The sequence below is a fragment of the Phocoena sinus genome, chromosome 14, assembly GCF_008692025.1.
Source record: "Phocoena sinus isolate mPhoSin1 chromosome 14, mPhoSin1.pri, whole genome shotgun sequence".
NCBI lineage: Eukaryota > Metazoa > Chordata > Mammalia > Artiodactyla > Phocoenidae > Phocoena > Phocoena sinus.
Window position 1 is genome coordinate 673416 of NC_045776.1, and position 19630 is coordinate 693045.

The 19630-nt window shown below is 59.5% G+C and overlaps 1 protein-coding gene across 5 annotated transcripts in view; it reads right to left on the reverse strand.

Moving 5' to 3' along the window:
* The window catches only part of NFATC1 (nuclear factor of activated T cells 1), a 103251-nt gene that overhangs the window by 52586 nt on the left and 31035 nt on the right, over window positions 1-19630 (reverse strand). For all 5 annotated transcript variants that reach the window (XM_032654600.1, XM_032654597.1, XM_032654601.1 and 2 more), the window contains exons 4-6: window positions 5813-6015; window positions 3756-3928; window positions 1965-2105 (exon numbers count right to left, since the gene is read on the reverse strand). In XM_032654600.1, the coding sequence (XP_032510491.1) occupies window positions 1965-2105; window positions 3756-3928; window positions 5813-6015 (517 nt within the window). The remainder of the gene's footprint in view (window positions 1-1964; window positions 2106-3755; window positions 3929-5812; window positions 6016-19630) is intronic.

A 19630-nucleotide genomic window follows, 5' to 3' on the forward strand; every position in this document is an offset into this window, starting at 1 on the left:
CAGGCTCACTGTGCGCGCCGGCCTTGCTGCCACCGAGCTGGGGGTGAAAGAACCTTCAAGCAGACCAGGCGGCCTCCTCGCAAGCTAGAGGAGGATTAGGCTTGGAATCTAAATTGACTTCAGTGGTTTCTCCCCCTGCAAATCAACCAAGAGAAGCCCAGAGACAGTTCAGCCGGCCAGGCAGCGTCGGCACGCGCTGTGCTAGAATGAAGGCAGAGGCAGAAAGCGTGTGGACAGCTGCCCCTCCTGCAAACACAGAACTGGCACAAGTGCGCACACAGACGTGCCAACAACCCTGCTCGGACACAAGCACGACGTGACAGGACGCACAGCCGCGTCTTCACGTCTCCCTTGTTGCACGGTGTTCACGGGCCGTCTGGCCTCCACCCACTTACTGGTTTCTCGCCTTCTGCCTGCCAGATGCAGACCTGCCGCAGGAGCGAGCGGGCTGGGGATGGGCCCCGACGTGACAGCGAGCGACGGCGGCGCTCGGCCTGCACGGGGCCGGGGCGGCCCGGAGGCCACGTGAGGGCGACGGCCAGACATCCGAGGACTCGGCTCCCGCCCGCAGGCGGGTGGCCGCTGTGAAGACCCCGTGACCGGGCCACGGTAAGCCACGCCAACCTAGGAGCCCCACGGGCACCCACGACGAGCCGAGGGGGTCAGGAGACGTCTCACAGTCCCATCCTGGCACCAAGGTCAAAGTCGGGGCTGACTGGTCGAGGAAACAGCGAGGGGCGCCGGCTGGTTCCCGCCACAGACGTCTCTGTGCGCGGTGAAGGCGCGGTGAGGACGCAGCACCAGGCCTGGGCTCCCCGCCCCGCCCCGCGCGTGGGCACACATCTAAAGCACAGAAGCTTACACTGTTTCCGAATCCACCTGGTCCAAAGGGGGGCTTTCCGGGAGCACAGATCCCTCCCCTACCACTGTACTGGTCGGGTTTGTTCCATCCTCTAAAACAGTTTCCAATCACACGCGCGATCGTACAGGCAGAACGCGTTAAACGTGAGACTTTTTAAGCCCATTTTCACTGAAGTACTTAAGTTTCCTGCAAACTGTACAAAATCAACCCCATTACGGAGGCTGAGTGCCTCCGCGGTTTGCGGTACTCAGCACGAGCCCTGCCCCGGCGCTCGGGAGGGGGACCGTGACTGGGAAAGAGAAGGCGAGGGATAAGGCAGCAGGCCCGGACCCCACAGGAGCCCCTCCCCCGCCTGGGGGCCAGCTCCCTGCAAGGACCCGCCCCCAAAACAAACTCCGGAGTTTGAGAGAGACAGAAGGTCCACACGCTTCCCCTATTGCCACGTGGCCACGTGGTCGGGCCGGGCGTCCCGGGGCAGGAGCTGTGCCGCCCCTGCGTCTCCCCTGCAGCACGGCGAGAGGCTCACTGCCTGGCTCCCCAGACACCAGAGGGAGGAGACCCTTCCCCTTCCAACCCGCAGCCCCCTTTCCCGAGCACACGTGCAGGGGTCCACACAGGCGTGCACACACGCACGGAGCGGCCCAGGGGCCGCCGTCACTAAAGGAACAGCATCTGCCTTTGCATCTCGAGGGTCTGTGCCGACAAGGGCGAGGGCCTGAAGCGCGCCACGGAGGTACAGCAAGGTCTCCGGGCCCAGCGGGGCTCCGCTCAGCTACCGTGGCCGCTCCGTGCCCAGGCGCCTGCCTCGGACGGTCTGTGGTTCTGAGAAACGAGAAGACGCCTCCGCACGGGCAGGCCCGGCAGCAGGAGCTGGTCGGAGCCCACGAGGGAGGCACCCGCTAGCCAGGCAGACGCGGGCCGCCCCTCAGCAGAGCACAGCCTCCTGGAGGCCCCGCGCCTGCAGCCCCTCTACGGCCGGCACCGCGTGCAGTGGCCCAGGACTGCGCACGGCGCCCGTGGCCGCCCACACCCACCTCCTGCCAGCCAACCTCCACCGGCGCCCAAACAGCAAGGGCTCGATGTTGGTTTTTAAAGAAGATACCTGGTGCTTTCTCCACGAAAATGACCTTGGAGTCCTGCAGAAAGTTGTGGCCGGACAGGACCATCCTCTTCCCACCGAGGACGGGGCCGCTGGCCGCGCTCTGCTTCTCCACGAGGGGCAGCTCCTGGGCCGAGCGCTGGGCTGTGTGGGGCAGGAGAGCAACGGGAGTGAGACGCCCAGGCCCCTCTGCTTGGCCCTCTCAGGGGCGGCCACTACACCCTGCTTTCAAAGAGTTCCTGGGTGAGCAGAGCGACCCGTCCCTGGTACACGGAACAGAAGAGTAACCACGCGTGGTCCGTGTCTTCACAGCCTACTCTAGGTTAGAGTGACACGGGAAGGCAGCCACGCCTCTGACTTGCCCACGTGGAGACAGCTCACCTCTCAGTGACGAGTGTGCACACGCGTGTGTGTGAGTGGGCGTGCTCTGCCAGGGAGACTGACTGCCAGTGGGAAGGGCCCGGGGAAGCCGTGGGGAGCCCTGCTGGTGATGGGGAGGCCACGGCCTGAAGAGCAGGCGTCCCCAGCTAGGAGGTGGGATGTGGGGACCCGTCTGAAGCGGGCTCCGGCTTAGGGGCTGGCAGGCCACAGGTGGCCGAGCTCAGGCTGTCGGGGAGGGCGGGACGGGCAAAGGACCAGACGCAGGAGGAGGCAGAAGTGTGGCTGCAGAGGTGGTGAGGCCAAGCCAGGGGTCCTGACACGGTCACCCAACAGCCAGGGGACCCGAGAGGGAGGGTCCCGCTCCGCCTCACGGGGCGGGGGCCTCGGGGCAGGGGCGCAGAGCCATCCGTGGCAGACCCCACGGCCTGGAGATGGACTTCTAGAGACTGGACGGGAGGGTCCAGCAGCAGCAGGGGGGAGGGCTGGGACGGAGGTGAAGACCACACAGCAGAGAAGGAGAAGGGGCTGCGGGGGAGGACGTCCCGTCGCCGAGGTCTGGCCGACGCTCAGCTCAGAGGCCGAGGAACCGAGCCAGGACGTTCCCGCCGAGACGGGTGGGCGGCTGAGCCGCGAGGTCGGGGGTGTCCTGAGACAGCCCACACCGGAGGGGTGGGGCGGTGCTTCAGAGATGAGAGAAGGAGGAGGGCGGGTGGAAAGGCTCTCGCTGGGGCAGTGGCCAGTGGAGACTCTGGTCCCCGCCCCGGGTCCGGATGCCGGGTCAGGGGCGGGCACTGCGGGGTTTCCATGCGGAGCTGAACCGGTCACCCGACTCGCTAACAAAAACGAACAGAGTCACTGCAAGAGGAAGCTGACCCCAGGCCGCGGCGGTCCCGGCTCCTGGAGGAGCTGCGCGGTCACGGGCATCCGAGCCAGAAGCGTCTCAGCGCCGGGGCCCGTCCACGCACACCGAGGGCAGTGAATCCAGGGCCACCAGGGACAGAGACCCGAGTTACATACGGGCAGGCTTGCAAATTTAGGTCCCTTCAGCCCAACAGATTTCAAGGCCAAAACGCCACTTTCTCAAGTTCCCTGAATCGTGAGGGGATTAAGTCAAATTCGGTCACGGCAAACATCTCGGTACTTCGGGACAAAGCCTCCTTTCCCTCTTAGGCCCTCCTGTAGGTGCCGGGAGCCGGCGGCAGCCCTCACACCACGCACGCACAGGAGCTGCGGGCGCCCTGGCCAGGGTGCAGGGGTTTCCGTGACTGCACGGGAAGGTGTGGGTGTTGTGGTGGGACGAGCACAGCTCAGGGGCTGCGCACGAGAACCAGGGTGCTACCGGAGAGGAAACCTGCGGCAGGGGCTGGCCCCGCTCAGCCTGGAGACGGGGGTGTGGGGTGGGGCGGAACTCACAGCACTCGATGGGGTTGGAGGCGACCTGCAGCGACAGCGTCCGGCCGTTGGGCTGCGGGACGTGGACGCGGAAGACCAGCCTCACCCGCGTGTTCTTCCTCCCGATGTCTGTCTCCCCCTTGCGGAGCTCGATGTCAGAGTTTCTGAGCTTCAGGATCCCGGCGCAGTCGATGCTTCCGGAAACAAGAGTCTACGCTCAGCCCCGGACCCCCGGCCCAGCCCGGGCGACCGCTCACCGAAGGGTCTTTGCGGCCCTGCCCAGGGGCCGGGGCGGCCAGACACCCACCCGTCAACTGAGCTGGGGCCGAGGCAGCGGGAGACGAGCCAGCCCCGGCCTCAGGAGCCCGGATCCCAAGCAGGAGGAGCTGCCACACGCTCAGGGCTCCAGAAGCCCCAGCCCCACTGCCCTGGGCTCGTGTGAATGCCCCAGAGCAGGATGCGGCGTCCAAGGGAAGGCTCCCCCGGCTGCTCCAAAAACCTCCTTCCACTTAAGATTCTGGCAGCGTCCCCCTTAATTCAGGATCCTGAGTTTTCTAGGGCCTCATATGATTTCACTTAATTTCATTTAACTTAACAGTTCCATTCAACACCAGACTCCAGCAGAACAACCCAGGCGTCATTCATCAGATGGAAACCAGCCCTTTCCCTCTGTCGGAAGCTAAGGAAACGAGGCCGCATGACGCCTCTAGGTCAGGACCACAGCCCAGCCCGGAGCAGCAGGGAAGCCCTGGCCCTGGAGCCCGGGGCCAGTCCCGGTCCCGTGGTGTCTACACCGTCTCTGGGTTGGTTGGTATTGTGGTAAATGCAGCCACCGAAGGAACGGCTGCTGCTGAAGGAACCAGCAGTTCTCTCAAACCATCTGCCCTGGTCCGAGGGAACTGTGATAACAGCTCTTGAAGCAAACCCAAGGATTTAGAATGAATTCCCCCAAATCCATGAAAAGCCAACATGGAGAGAAGGACTTCCCTTTTTTATCTCTCTCTTTTTTTTTTTTTTTTTGTTGCAAGCACGGGCGCTCAGCAGTTGTGGCTCACAGGCTCAGTAGTTGTGGCTCACGGGCTCTAGAGCGCAGGCTCAGTAGTTGTGGCGCACGGGCTTAGTCGCTCCGCGGCATGTGGGATCTTCCGGGACCAGGGCTTGAACCCGTGTCCCCTGCATTGGCAGGTGGATTCTCAACCGCTGCGCCACCAGGGAAGTCCCTCCCTTTGTTTTTGACTTAGAGGGTTTATGAGTTACAAACAACTTATCCAAATCCCACGCAAAGCTCTACAGGATGTGGCTTCCACACCCGCTCCCTCACTCGCCACAGCCCTGAGCTCCTCGCTGCCCCACGGATGCCCCAGAATCACTCCTGCCTTGGGGCCTCTGCACTTGCTGCCTTCCTGCAGGGTCAGTCTCGGCTTCTGTGCTGCCCCCCCACAGACACTCGCCCCCGAAGTCTCCAACAGGCCCCCCGTGCTAATGAGTTCCTGCCTTATGTCCCCCGCCCCAGAGGCCCCCAGGAGAAGGCAAGTCCTGTGGGACAACCGTGTCCCCTTTCTCTGCTGCATTCACAGCTCAGGAGTGAAATGCATGTAGCAGTCACTCAGTTCAGGAAGCCACGAACACAAGCCCTACTTGGACACGAGAAGATTGCCCTGCAGCTTGTTAACCAATTCACCTCTAAACTACCGAGTCAGATCTGACCTGCACGTTCCAGCTGGTTACATCGGAGATGCAGAAACCCTCAGTGCAAATACGACCCAGACATACCGGCCTCTTTAATGTTTCAATGTTTGCCTTTTGACCACTGCTCTAACTTCCACAGTGCAGTCACAGAAATACATGGGTGCCACGTTCACACACGGAGGAAGTACTGACAGCTGGGAACTGAGATACTTGAAGTGGCAACATGCACAGGGGCTGAAACCCCAGGAAGAAACAAATCCATCGTCATAAATATTTGTAACGTTTACTGAGGTGTTAAGCCCAGGGCACCCAAGGCCCCTGAGCTGTGGAAATGTGGGGAGACATGCAGGCGTGCAAGCGCCCACCCGAGCCCCCGAGGTGCAGCTTACATCGCTCGCATGTTGTTTTCCGGCAGCAGCGGGATTTCCAGGACCTTGGTGTTGGAGAGGATGGCCTCGTGGCTGGTGGTGGAGACGGTCTTGCCCGTGATCCGGTGCACCTGGTAGAAGGCGTGGGGCCTCAGCAGCCGGTCGTCCGCTGTCCCGATGAACAGCTGCAGGGTGAGTGGCTCGCTCTCCATGTAGCCGTGCAGCTGGGGAGAGAGGGGGACAGGCCTGTGAGCGCCGTGCCACACCACGCCCAGACCCACCGTGCTCCCCGTGCAGAGGCCGGTTCAGAGGGGAGTGTGCGCGGGCCGAGGCTGGTCCCCCGGCCCCTCCTGCACCTCGGGCCCCAAAGTCTGGGGCCTCTGCTCCACAGTCGGTTCTGAACGCTTGGCTGCCCACGCTGGAACACACGCACACAGACGTGCAGTGCACACCTGCACGCATGTACCTGCATCCCAGGAGCACACGTGCCCCGTGCCCAGGAGAGTGACGGGGACCCGCAGGAGGAGGCAGATGGGAAGCAGAGTCAGTCTCTCCGGGCCACTGCCTCCTCCTCAGGCCACCCCTCTTCCCACACGCGGGTGACACAAGCAGCTCGTGGGGCCCCACCCGAAGCTGGGCCAGTGCCAAGCCGTCCGCACAAGCCTCCCCTGATGAATTCAGACACTCGCCCAAGAGGACGCCATCCACTTTCCCCTGCTCAGTCCAGTCCGAACCAGCAAACAGGATGCTTGCAGACAAGATACAAACAGCATCGGCCCTTTTCGGCCTGGCTTGGCAGGTGGGGGCTACGGGCTGCCCTGGTGCCCGTTGCAGGCGCCCCTGGACCGGCTGCGGGGAGCCCCAGGTCGTGGTCCATCTGCCACCAGCATCAGACCCAACACGGGCGGCCGCGCGTGGCCGTTCCGATCGTGTGGGCCAGCCGGCTAGGTGCACGGTCTCGAAGACAAGATCGTGTGTGGGCACAAAACCCAGTGAGACTCGGGCCCCGGAACCGGAAGGAGCCCATCGTGCACCAGGAGCCCATGGGAGAGCGCTGCTCCCGCATTTCAGGACCTACACTGGCCGCACCCGGGCTGACCACCAGGGGCGCAGGTCAGAGCCCTCCTCGTGCCCCTGCACCTCCAGCCGCTGCCTCCCTCGGGGTGAGTCCTTTTCAGAACTGAACTTGACTCGCCTTCTCCGTCCAGGTCACAGCTGACCGTACTCAAGAGGCAAATCCTGAAGAAAGCAGGCATCTCAGGGCGAGGCCCAGGCCCAGATTCCACAGGACCCCTGGGGCTCACCCCCTCCTCCTGCAGAGGCAGGCGACCTGTGTCCAGCCAGAGCCCCCAAGGGTCCCGACGCAGGACCCCCGCGAGAGGGGCAGCCCCACGAGCAGAAAGGCTCAGTCAGCACAGCTCTGCTGCTTCTCCCGTTGTGGTCATGCTCTCCCTGGACTAATTTTAGCCGCTTTGACAACAGGTAGCAATTGTAACACAGTCTGATGGGCCGAACTAGTGCCGCCCCCGAGAGCGCTGTCACTGCTTCCACAGCAGCAGAGACCCGGGTACGGCAGTGCCAACGAGGCCACCTGGAGGCCCCCGACCCGCCTGCTCCCCTGCGGGATTCTCAGGGGGTCGCGAGCCCCTGCCAGCCCTGCGGCCGAGTGGAAGCCACGGAAGAACCAGCCCCGCAGCGGGGTGTGGTCGGGTCCATGCGCCCCGTGAGCCCCGTCCGGGCTCCGTCTCTGCCCTGTGGGAAGGCGCCCTGATGGTCACTTCACAGCCCATGGGGAAGAAGCTCAGGCTGGATGACCAAGACCTTCCAAGCCGCACTGGCTCAGGACACGGAGGGGGCCGGGGCACAGCGCAAAGGGCCAGGCTGCCAGGTGACCGAGGGAGCACAAGAGGGGCATGTGTCAGTGACCCGAAGAAACGGGAAACCTCCGGTCCAGCTGCAGCTGACCGCGGTGACCGAGATCCTGCTTCCGTCTCTACGGGTCATTTTTCCAAGTTGGGACGTTAGAATGGAAGCTGAAGCTCCGTCCAGATGAGTAAGTCGGAATTCCGCTGGAAGGTCCAGTGCTGGGAGCTGAGCGCTTTCCCTGCCCAGGTGTCTCGCTCTCTGTCTTCCGTGCAGAGAACTGACTATATGCTGCTCTGGCTGGTTTTCCATTTCCTTCTACGACATCCAGTTAGCAGCGCCCGCCTCGTCCCGCCCCCCCCGCACTGTGGCCTCCCCGAGCTCTCCTCCGTCCCTGCGTTTGGGAACAAATGTCTCTTCAACCCAGAGAAGCGAGCGCCTGCTGTTTCAAGTGTGGTTCAAATCAGCAGTGAACCGTTCATCAAAGCCGCGCTGACAAAGACCAGCTACTGCGCTGACTTCACTTAATTACGAGCTGAAGAAGCACTTATAAATTTTCAGAGCTCAGGAGACAGTCCCAATGACAGGCCGTTCACGGGAGCCTCACAGAGCTCAAAAGACAGTCCCAAACGACGACAGGCCGTTCACGGGAGCCTCACGGGCACTCAGCAAGCAGAGGGCCAGGGCCCGCGCGCCACCCGCTTGGGGCCCCCGGGAAGGATGTGCCTGGGCGCCAGGCCGCTGGTGGGGCTGACAGCCGGGCCAGACGAGGGATCCAGGTGGCGCCTTATTAGGGCGGGGCCCCCGCAGGGTCAGCGGCTCCTTCCCCCCCCCCCCCCCCGTCCCGTCTCCCGGCCAACAGGGTCTGCATGGTGTCGCAACTATGGACAGGACACCGCAGGCCATGAGCCAGGACTGACCGCTGCTGGGCCGCAGCCCCCGATGAATGAATTTCCAGCTTCAGGTGAACGTCCAGCAGCTCTGAGGCTCCCACACGAGCTCACCACGGGTGTCCGGTGTCTGTGGACATTCCAGAGCATTCCGTAGCACCCGGTTAATATTTAACAGCCCGTGTCTGTCACAGGCTGTGGAGTGGCCCCCGGGGGCTCTGGACGTCACCCTTGAGATTTTCTGGAGACAAGCAGGAGCTCCACGTAGGACAGGTGTGCACGGACGCACACGCAGCACACACCGACACACGCGCACCCGCACGCGCTCTCCAGACTTGCTCTGGAATTCGGTGGTTGGTTGGGAAGATCTTATTTCCTGGCGGCAGCAGGAGTTTCACGCGCCAGGCTCCCAATTTTTATCGTTTTCATCTGTGACGTGGTCCCAAGCACCCGTGGATGTGCTCATGGTCAAAGTGGTTCTTTCCTATTAAAATAATCGAGCTTTCATACTGACCCACAGGTGTCTGGCCCATATGGACCAGATGAGTGTCTGACGGGCGTGCACAGAGGAGGGGAGTCGGTCTCAGGCCTGCGGCTGAACCCGAGTGGCCGTGGTGAGCAGAGGACTAGAGGAAGCGTCACGTTTGCTGAGAGACCCACCCACCCACTCGCTGCCCTCCTGGCCTGCTGTGCCCCTCTCGAGGCCAGTGCAGAGCCTTTCCTGCTCTAAGGCCGCCACACAGAGAACCTGCCAGGAGCCACCCAGTGCCTGATGCTCATTTCAAGGTGGATCCTGCTCACGTGGCTTAATTCTGCAGAAACAAGATGCCTCTCCTGTCTGAACTGAAGAGCTTTTTTCCTGTGTGGACACGAGCATCTCTACACACACAGAGTTCAGTTAGGGGGGAACCGAGACCAGCTTGCTGGGTCCACCCAACTTCTCCCTGCTGGGGAGCGTGAGTCCAGTCTTTTGCCAATTTAACGAACCTCCTAAGAAACCTGTACTCTGTGCTAGACTTGACCTACATTTTTAAAACAGGAAACGTAAAAATAAAATCAGAGACTGATGAAGAAACAAATTCTGCCTCTTAGCATTCCATTTTGTGACATTTAATATAAGAATATGTAAATGAGTCTTTGGCTAAGACTGTCTCTTGTGTGGCCAAGGCGTATTCCTCCCAGCCCCCAGGCCGGCACATGGCCTGGCCGGGGTCAGACGATTTGAAAATGACAATTCCAAATCCCACGGGACTCACACTGGGGCCCTGCTCTGACGGCTGGTAGGATGCAGCGGACTGTGGGAGTAACTTTGCCTTTTTAAAAACATGCCATTTCAGTGAAAATGGGAATATTTAAGGTCTAACCTGGAAGATAAACATCTATTATTGAAAACATGAAGTTCATTTTAAGAGAAGTAATTTAAATACTTCACATATTCTACTGCATGGGTTTTCTGCCCCTGGCACGTTCTACTATCTGTCAAAATAATATTTATAAAATTACCTGTCATATTTTCTCCAAAGAAGATATACAGACTGCCAACAAACACATGAAAGAATGCTCAACATCATTAATCATTAGAGAAATGCAAATCAAAACTACAATGAGATATCATCTCACACCAGTCAGAATGGCCATCATCAAAAAATCTAGAAACAATAAATGCTGGAGAGGGTGTGGAGAAAAGGGAACACTCTTGCACTGCTGGTGGGAATGTGAATTGGTACAGCCACTATGGAGAACAGTATGGAGGTTCCTTAAAAAACGACAAATAGAACTACCATATGACCTAGCAATCCCACTACTGGGCATATACCCTGAGAAAACCGAAATTCAAAAAGAGTCATGTACCAAAATGTTCATTGCAGCTCTATTTACAATAGCCCGGAGATGGAAACAACCTAAGTGCCCATCATCGGATGAATGGATAAAGAAGATGTGGCACATATACACAATGGAATATTACTCAGCCATAAAAAGAAACGAAATTGAGTTATTTGTAGTGAGGTGGATGGACCTAGACTCTGTCATACAGAGTGAAGTAAGTCAGAAAGAGAAAGACAAATACCGTATGCTAACACATATATATGGAATTTAAGAAAAAAAAAAGTCATGAAGAACCTAGGGGTAAGACAGGAATAAAGACACAGACCTACTAGAGAACAGACTTGAGGATATGGGGAGGGGGAAGGGTAAGCTGTGACAAAGTGAGACAGTAGCATGGACGTATATACACTACCAAACGTAAAATAGCTAGCTAGTGGGAAGCAGCCGCATAGCACAGGGAGATCAGCTTGGTGCTTTGTGACCACCTGGAGGGGTGGGATAGGGAGGGTGGGAGGGAGGGAGACGCAAGAGGGAGGGGATATGGGGACATATGTATATGTATAACTGATTCACTTTGTTATAAAGCAGAAACTAACACACCATTGTAAAGCAATTATACTCCAATAAAGATGTAAAAAAAAAAAAAGTAGATAGAGAAGCAAAAAAGAAACAATCACCCTTCATCCCATCACCTAAAATAAATCAGTATTTTGAACGCACACACACACACAAAAATAAAATAAAATAAAATTACCTGTCATAACCATGACCTCTCTTTGCTTCAACCTAAACTAAACAAAACGTGCTATTCCATTTTCAAGGTGTAAGACCTGGTGAGTTTCCTACACATAAAAATGTTTGTTTTTAGCTGCTCTGCTCACCTTCGCACTTGCTCGGCAGGATGACGGGCAGAGGGAATGACTGACGCCAAATTTACTCGGTGCTCAAATTCCCACAGCGCAAGCCCAGTGGCAGGAGCGTCGTACGAAGGACCAGTTAATTGAGGGAAAGTACTTTCCACTAAGTTTTGAGATGGGACCAACATACACCGAGCAAGAGATCCTTGCGCACAGCGCAGCAGGCAATTTAAAGGGAAATCACGCATTTAACCCAGATGTAAACTGTGCGTCTTTACACAACACCCAGAGGGACTCTGCAGGAAGGAGAGAATCCAGCGCTCAAGCTGCCTCCACTTCTTTCAACCCCAACTTTCCCAGTACTGGATTAACTTAAGAGACTGCGTTGTGTGAGCTTTCGGTCTCCAAAACCACAGGAGAGCTTTCCCCAAGGGGCGCCGCCTGCCCCCCCGACCCCGCGCCGGCCCGGGAGGGAGGACGGGTCCAGGGCATGCGGTCAGCTCACAGTAGACCAGACCTCAGGCGGGCAGGGCCAAGGCTGTGCTCCCGAGCCCTCCTTCCCCGGGACGGCCTCTCTGAACTCACTGGAAGCACTGCACGACGGACAGGGGCAGTGGCCACCCCCCAGGCATACGGGGCAGGCAGAGGGCCTGGCCCTTGGTGTTTATCACCAGCGCCCAAAGGGCGGCCTCGGGCAGGGCCCGGACGAGGGCTGACGGAGGCGCTGTGTGGGCTGAGGGTGCTGCCCGCCAGACACCCACATGCCCACGCGACGGTCACCGGCCTGCCGTCGGGCCAGCCCTGCCCTGGCTCCAGCTGCTGCTGAGGGGACGGCCACCGCCGCCAGCCATGGCACGATCATGAGTCCCGCTGGGCGGGGCCCGGCCCACAGCAGGGCCGAGCTGGCCACCTGTGCTGGCCAGAGCCCAGCATCCCGTGCAGGAGGAGACTGGAAGTCCGGCTCGGCAAGGCCAGGCCGCCCCACCCTCGAGTGTGCAGACGGGGTGCTCACGGCTCCCCAGCTGCGTGCGGGGCAGGGGCAGCGCTCAGGGAGCCAGCACACCCCAAATCCAGAGCGCCCCCCGGAGACAGAGCAGTCTGCAAAGCACAGCAGGAAGGGGTGCCCAGGAGGACCTGGACATGGGGTCGCTGCCGGGAGCCACCCACCTGCGAGCCGGGCGTAGACACTGGGCCCCAGAGCTCGGGCCGGCGTGCCCTCCGTGGCTCTCATCCTCCTTCTGCCCACGGAGGGCAGGCCGCGCAGCGGGCGCACCTCCCTACGTCCCTGTGCTGGGCGGTGCCCCAGGAGGACGACGCCCAGAAGACCCTCCCTGGGGAGAGCTTGGCCCGAAGGCGAAGGACAGGGTTCTGCACGGGGCAGCAGGCTGGGGGCTGCCAGTGGGAGGGAGACCCGGTCCCGAAGCAAACGAGGCGGGGACCTCCCACCGGGCCACCCCCCAGCCATGGGTACTGGGCATCTGTGACTCAGCCGCCCGTGGTGCGGCCCCCAGGAGACCATGGAGCCCCCAGTCAGAGGGGAGGGCCGGCCAGGGCCACGGATTTTCCTATTTTGTCATTTTTATCAAAGACAGTGGTTTCTCACCATTATCTCCGTTACACCGTCTGGCACCCCCCCCTCCCCACCTGCACCACGTGTGAATGTTCTGACAGTTGCGATGGGGCCGCAGTGCCGACGCATAGCTCTGAACTGAAACGGTCCGGCACATGGCTCTGCCCTCAAAAGACATCAGGAAAACACCCTGGGATAATGCAGAAAGCACAGCAGAATTATGGAAAGTCATCAGAGGTTCTGTGCCCGAGGTGACTTTTATTCTAGAATTCCCGCAGCCTGGAACACAGAAGCCAAAGCCCTTGAATTAGAAGATTTTTGGAGGCTGACGGTGTTGTTTATTGCTCTGAAAAGGTTTCCACTGCTGAGCTACTCGCGGACTTTATCCCCCAGTGACTGTATCGGCTGCAGGAAAACTTGAACTGCGCTGTCCTCAGTTCTGCTGCCCAATGAAACTCTAAAACAGGTGTTTAAAAACCAATGTGCCGTACCTGAGATCGAGTGTCTGTGCCGTGTGTCAGCAGACAGCAACAAAATCCCAGCTATCCTTCCTATTATTATCACTGGCAACTTCACTGTATTCTCATGCTGACACGGTACGACTCCACTGGACACCCTAACCGAGACCACGCAGGGACAGGACACCCTAACCGAGACCACGCAGGCACAGGCACCTCTTTGCTTTGGGGGAACAGAAATGGCAAACCCCCCGCTCGGTGCCCTGAGCTTCCGCAGAGCCCACTGTGTCGTGGGAACAATGGCAGCGGCTCCCGCGACACAGGTGTGTCTACAAAGAGTGAGACCGTCCAGGCCTGTGTGCGCGGCCGGCCCAGAGGGAAACGGCCACCTGCCCGGACGCTGCTGGAAGAGCAGAGGGCAGCTGTCCGCTGCCCAGCTGCCCCATGAAAGATTAATCCGCCCCACGGGCAGGTCAGCGGTGTTTGGCTGCCGGACGACCGGGGTCCGGGCTAGGGTCAGACCTGCGTCCGAGCGCTGTCTCAGCTCCTGGGGTAGGGGGTGGGGTCTGGGCTGGAGCAGGGCTGCTGCTATAGGGCAGTTCTGACCCTCAGCTCCTCACTGGGCCCAAGGAATTTCTTCCACTAGCATCTATTTCTCTGGCTTTTGTGAAAACCTTGGCTTCCAGGTTAACGATCCTGTCTCAATCCAGTTTCCGTAAGAAAGAATGGAGCAAAGCTTTGGGTAAAACAGAACGTGCTGTGGACACCAGATAAAAGAAAGCACTGCTGTGTGTCCGCAGCATTCAGACACCCCCAGGAAGCCTGTTTCTTGAAAGGCTGATGCTTCTGGACCCAGGGGTGCGGGGTGCTACAGGAAATGAAAAGTGATAACAGCCGACCGGCTGATTGTAACGATCTGGAAAGAATGACTGGTTCCTGGCGTGTTCCTTCCTCAGTGCCAGCTCGAACGTCTTACATAATAGAAAAATACCTGTCCTGGCCTACGGGGGCAAACGTGAGCCTCAAAGCCGACCACCCTAAAGAGAGGCCCCTGCACCACGCAGGGCACCAGGCCGGGGCCGGGACGCCCCTCGGGCCAGCCCGGCCTCCCGGTCCCCACTGCCTGGGCCAGGGTGGTCCCCGCATCCCCCCGCCAGTCACCCGGCCTGACAGGGGTTACACTGGTCACTCGTAACTGACAGGAACACAAATTACAAACCTAAACTGCTGTTTAGGAATTGACAGGCCCCCGCCGAGTCTCACGTTTCTGCGACCTATTAATTATTCACACAGGCCTGGCCTCCTGTGTGACGGGCTAGATGCTATCGAGCAGGTTATTTTGGTAACTGGGTAAACAGAGCTTCATCCTTTGACCCCCGGGTCAGAGATCGTGACGACCCCCAGCTCACTCCCCCAGCCCCCACGGGGCGGCAGGAACCGGGGACCTTCCCGGAAGGGACCTCTGCTCTCGGGACAGGGGACCAGGGATGCAGCGCAGCGGGCAGGGAAGAGTGACGGCCAGGCCTGGTCAACAGCCCAGGAGGGTAGAAGGGAGCCGGGGACACAGCAGGAAAGAAAAGCAGAAAAACGAAGTGAACGGAAACGGCCTCCTAGAGCTGCAGCTTTCTCTTCGGAGGCAGAGGGAACACAGGAACCCAGGGGCCCCTTTGGGGACGCGTACTCTGAGTTATCGGCAAAAACACTGGAAAGGCAAACTCCACGCAGCCCGACGGCTCTCTGCTCTCCCTCCCCAGGGAGAAGGCGGGGGACTCTCCCTCCTCAGCCCAGACCCACTGACGGCAACGGCAGGGAACCAGCTGCGGCTGCCGTCCGGGCGCTGGGCGCGGACGCGGGGCGGGGTGCCAGCAGGACGGGCTGGGAGACTGGACTGGAGGGAGGGCCCCCAGACGCACCCAGAACACCTGGCCCCCGGGGCGAAGGGGCCCCGCACTCATCCCACCGGAGAGTCGCTGTGAGCCCTGCAGCTCAGGAGACACAGAACAACGGTGTGAAGCACCCGCTCTGACTGCTCCGGGTCGGTCTGTCCTGCTGGCACCGCTGGAAGAGGCCTTTGCATCCCCGGCGGAAGCTCTCGGGGCTCCTGCATCTTAAACCAGAGAGCGGCCCACGGATTTACACACACACGCGGGGCGCTGGTGGCAGAAGTTCTGGACCGATGACAAGAGGGGCCCTGGGTGCTGGGAGCCAGGACACTCCACCCTGCCCCCAGCTGGACGACTCCCGCCCGGGAGGATTCTACGTGTGTCTGAATCCTTTGGCAGTAGGGGAAAAGGTACAATTTTAAAGTTCAGGGAAACCCACACTCCCTTCCTCCCTGGTCCCATCATTACAAAGTCAGCAGAGGCCAGCGCAGACCCGGGGCCCCTGGTGCTCGCTGTGGCCGCATCACACGCACACCCGCCGGTGGAGCCGGGGGCCTCGAGGAGGACGGCCCGCGCCCACCCAGCTCCAGCCCGCGGGCAAGGGGAGCCAGCACCCGATAGGGCCATCACAGCAGCCTCGGGGGCCCAGACGCGCCCGCCGGGCACACCCACCAGGGCCGTCAAGGACTCTGGAGAGTCTGGGTGGTGGACGGTCTGGAACGCTCACTCCCGGCACCAGCCCCCGAACGATGCTGGGCAAGCCCCGTACACATCTGTGTCCCCAAATGCAAACGGGGACAAGACCACGTGAACGCAAGGTCCTTTCCTCATCTGAAGTTGCAGCCTGACCCTGCCCGGAAGGAAGGTTCTGCATTTCGTCGCGTCTCCTAGACTCAGAGGAGGGGCCGCGGAGGTGGAGGCAGCTCCCCCTGCGTCTTGGATGCTCGGGAAATGCAGGAGTCCTCCCTGGGCCTGGCAGGGCCTCTGTCCTACACAAGGCCACTGCCCCTGACTTCACGACAAGCTTGGGGATGCAGAAGCAGGTCGATGAGCTGGCTGTCCTAGAAGGGCAGCAAAAGCCCCGGGTGCTGGCCTCCTCTGAGCTCCATGTGACGGCGGCTCCGAGGGACGGCCTGGACGCCCCGGAACCAAAACCCGGCTTCCCTCTGACCAGCTGACCGCAGAACGGCCAGTGGGAGTGGCTGTCTCCCCAACATGTGGATCAGCCTGTGGCCGAGCTCCGGGGAGCCGCTGGTGTCGGAGGATGTGCTAAAATAACTCACAGCGCAGAATAAAACTCTGTGGTTACTGGGCTTTCACGGCAACTGAGAGAGCTTTCTGTTTTCATCTGTTTTACAATTATGTGCAAATTCTATTTTTATCCAGTTTGTGCTCCACTAACTGAAAAAGAAAACAAACCCCAAAGCCCCTCTTTGTACCTGCTCACCTCACCTTGCACACAGACTCCCTCTACTGCAGACAGATCAGAGAACTCTCCAGTCCTAACCCTCTTGCAGGAGGAATGCTGATAGAGGCTGACATTTCTGTTGGGCCTGGTTTCCTCTGGCGGTTCAGCTGTGCGGCAGGGGGAGGGGCCTTCATTCTGCTTAAACCCAGAAGCAGCCTCTCCCATCCTGCCATCACTGACCTCGAAATAATTCTGGAGGATTCACTCTTAAGGTATTTCCAATGGGGTTTCAAGTTTCAGAATTCCTCCACAAGTCTCAGTCCTCTCCATCTCGTCTACACTGAGAGATCAACACCGCCCTGTGCCCAAGACACCTGCCCGGTGGGAACGGGAGCACGGCGCTGGGACCCTGCAGGGGGTGGGCTCCTTGGGCTCCCAGAAGAGGCGGGGCACGCCCTTGTCCCCAGGGCCACAGCCACCAGGCCAAGGACAGGGACGGCCCTCGCTCAGGGCCTCAGCCCCGCGCTTTGCATGTCACGACAGGAGTGTCCACGTGGCACAAGGCTCCCTGCCCTCCAGGGCCAGCGCCCCTCGCCAATGTAATTGACAAGAAACGGGGGCTTTGGGCCATTATTTCTCTGCTGCTTTATTTCCATTTCTCCTTATTGAACAGCCTACTTCCTCACCTTTGTAATGTCTTTTCCATTCAGCAGCAACGTACTTTCTTCCAGTGGAAACCGTAGCAGGAAGGGACTTAAACACCGTTTACGGACTTGGCTAAGCGCAGGCATTATCCGACCTGCCTCTGCCCGGGAGGGGACCTGAAAGGGCCGCTGGGCACTGCTGAGCCCGCTCTGCGTTTCCCTAGTCAAGCGGCCAACCAATACCAAGTGGGTATTAACCGGCGTCGAGCGCACAGCCTCCGACGTCGCCCCAGTGTCACCCCGCACACTCCAGGCCCTGACTGCCGCGTCGGCGGACCGGCACTTGTCTCTGCGCCCTCCTGCCCTCGCAAGCTTTATTTTTATTTATCTAAATGGAATCAAATACAAACACGGGGTGCCCTGCTGCTTCCCCTTCCGGCTTGCACCATTCCCTAAATGACAGGGTTGGGGAGCGGACTAGACAGGCAGAGGCGTAGCTAGACGGGGGAGAACCGTCTCTGTCAGCGCCGTACGGCTGCAGTTCCGGGGCAAGAGGGCAAGCTCACGTCCAAGGGGACGGTCACAGATCACATCACAGGGGTCTGGTGGGAGACGCTGGGCTGATGAGGAGACACGTGTGACCAAATGCCAACGCCTGCAGGACAGCCTGGCCGCGAGCTCACCTTTACCTCCTGGGCTGGAGGGGAGCGACAGGTTTGGGATGGCAGGCGCGGCCTGGACACCAGCTCTGAACACGTTGACTCTGACGCCAAGTACACCCATCTCCCCCGGGGTGTGTGAGGCCGGGGAGTGGCACCCGGAGCCACACCGACAGAGCCCCGCCGGCTCCCCGTGAGGCCGGAGCAGCCCCTCCCCGATGCTGCCCCGGCCCCGACACCCCACGGCAGGTCCCCACTCCTCCTGTCCCCAGCTGAGAAGAAAAGTGGCGGGTCCCAGCCGGCACTCCAGTGCTGGGGCTGGTGAGCAGACCCAGGGCCCAGTGGGGCGCGTGGGCCAGAGAATCGCATCTCTAAGGGACCCTGGGGAGGTTTACTTTGGGAACCACTGGCTCAAAGGGTCCAAGGCTTCAGAGAGGAAAGGATGGAGTCTTTAAAAGTAGCCTCTGAAAACCCCAAACCAGAGGCAGCTGCCGTGCAGACGGACTTCGCTTTGGACAAATCTTAACGTGGCCCAAGGAGACCTCGGTCGAGGCTCTGTTGACGGCCGTGGGGAGACGTGCTACAAGGATGGTGGCCACATTTGGGGAAGCAGCCCCAGGAGGTGGGCGGCCACGGCCAACGCAGGAGGGGAACAGCGGCTGCGGGCAGAGCAGGGCTGCACGCTCTTCCCATCTGTCCCCATCCGTGATCTGGGAGATGGGGTTATTTCTGAGCAGAGGGCTGGGCAGAGGTGGGCTCCATTCCCCTCGGGGCTGGAGAGGGCAGAGGGCCCCTGGATTTGATTCTCTGACTCTCCCCAGAGCAGGGGCGCCAGGAGGAGTCCTCTGCCCGTCTGTGTGTGGCGTGCACGGCACCCAGAGTGTGGTGTACGCTGTGGAACGTCTGCAGCAGGAACGATGGACAAAACGCAGCTGGATTAGAAATCGAGGGGGCGCTTCTCAGCAGAAGCTTCAGTCCTTGGTTCTAATAACCCTGAACACTTACTTCTACAGATTTGTTAAAGAAAAGGTCCTCAAAAATAAAGCACTTTTATTTCAAAGGTATATTTCTTTTCTTTTAAATTTTCCTATTCCAGGACACCTTAAAACGAAATAGCACCAAGGTCAAGTCTACTAAGAGGTCTAGACAGCAGCCCCCAGGCCACACTGCCCACTGGCCACCATCCAGGCAGCGAGATGGACCCTCAAGGTGGCCCAGGGCATCTTCTTGGACACACTGTCTCCCCTTGGCTTCTCTCTTCCCTCTTTCCCGTCTGTTCTGAGTGGAACATGACTGCTCAGGGACACATGGGGATAAAGGGCATTGTCCACCAGAACACAGCAATAGCCGGGCTGTACCGAGGTCCCCTCAGTTACCCACCAGGAGACACAAGCAAATGCTACAGCCGTCCTGCCTCCCCGTTGAATAAAGGCTTGCTGGCAACACCGTCCAGGGGAGTCCTCCCAACCCCGCCGGGCTGGTCGCGCCCCCACAATCTTCAGGGTATCGCCTGCTCCCCCAAAGCAGTTCCACCGAAGAGGAGCCTCAGGTGTAATGAGTACAGCTGGTCTATGAGCTCCAGAGGCAAGCAGAGCTTGGTACCTTTATACCACTGTATACTGTACCATTGTACCACTCTATGTATTGAGGAGAAAACTGGGGCTTGACTGTGTATAAGATATTTAGCTAAACTGGTTGGGAGATAAGAATATTTTTTTAAAAAAGACAGAAAATGAAAGGCGCTGTTAGCTGTTACCGCAAAGTGGCCTTTGGATTAAAC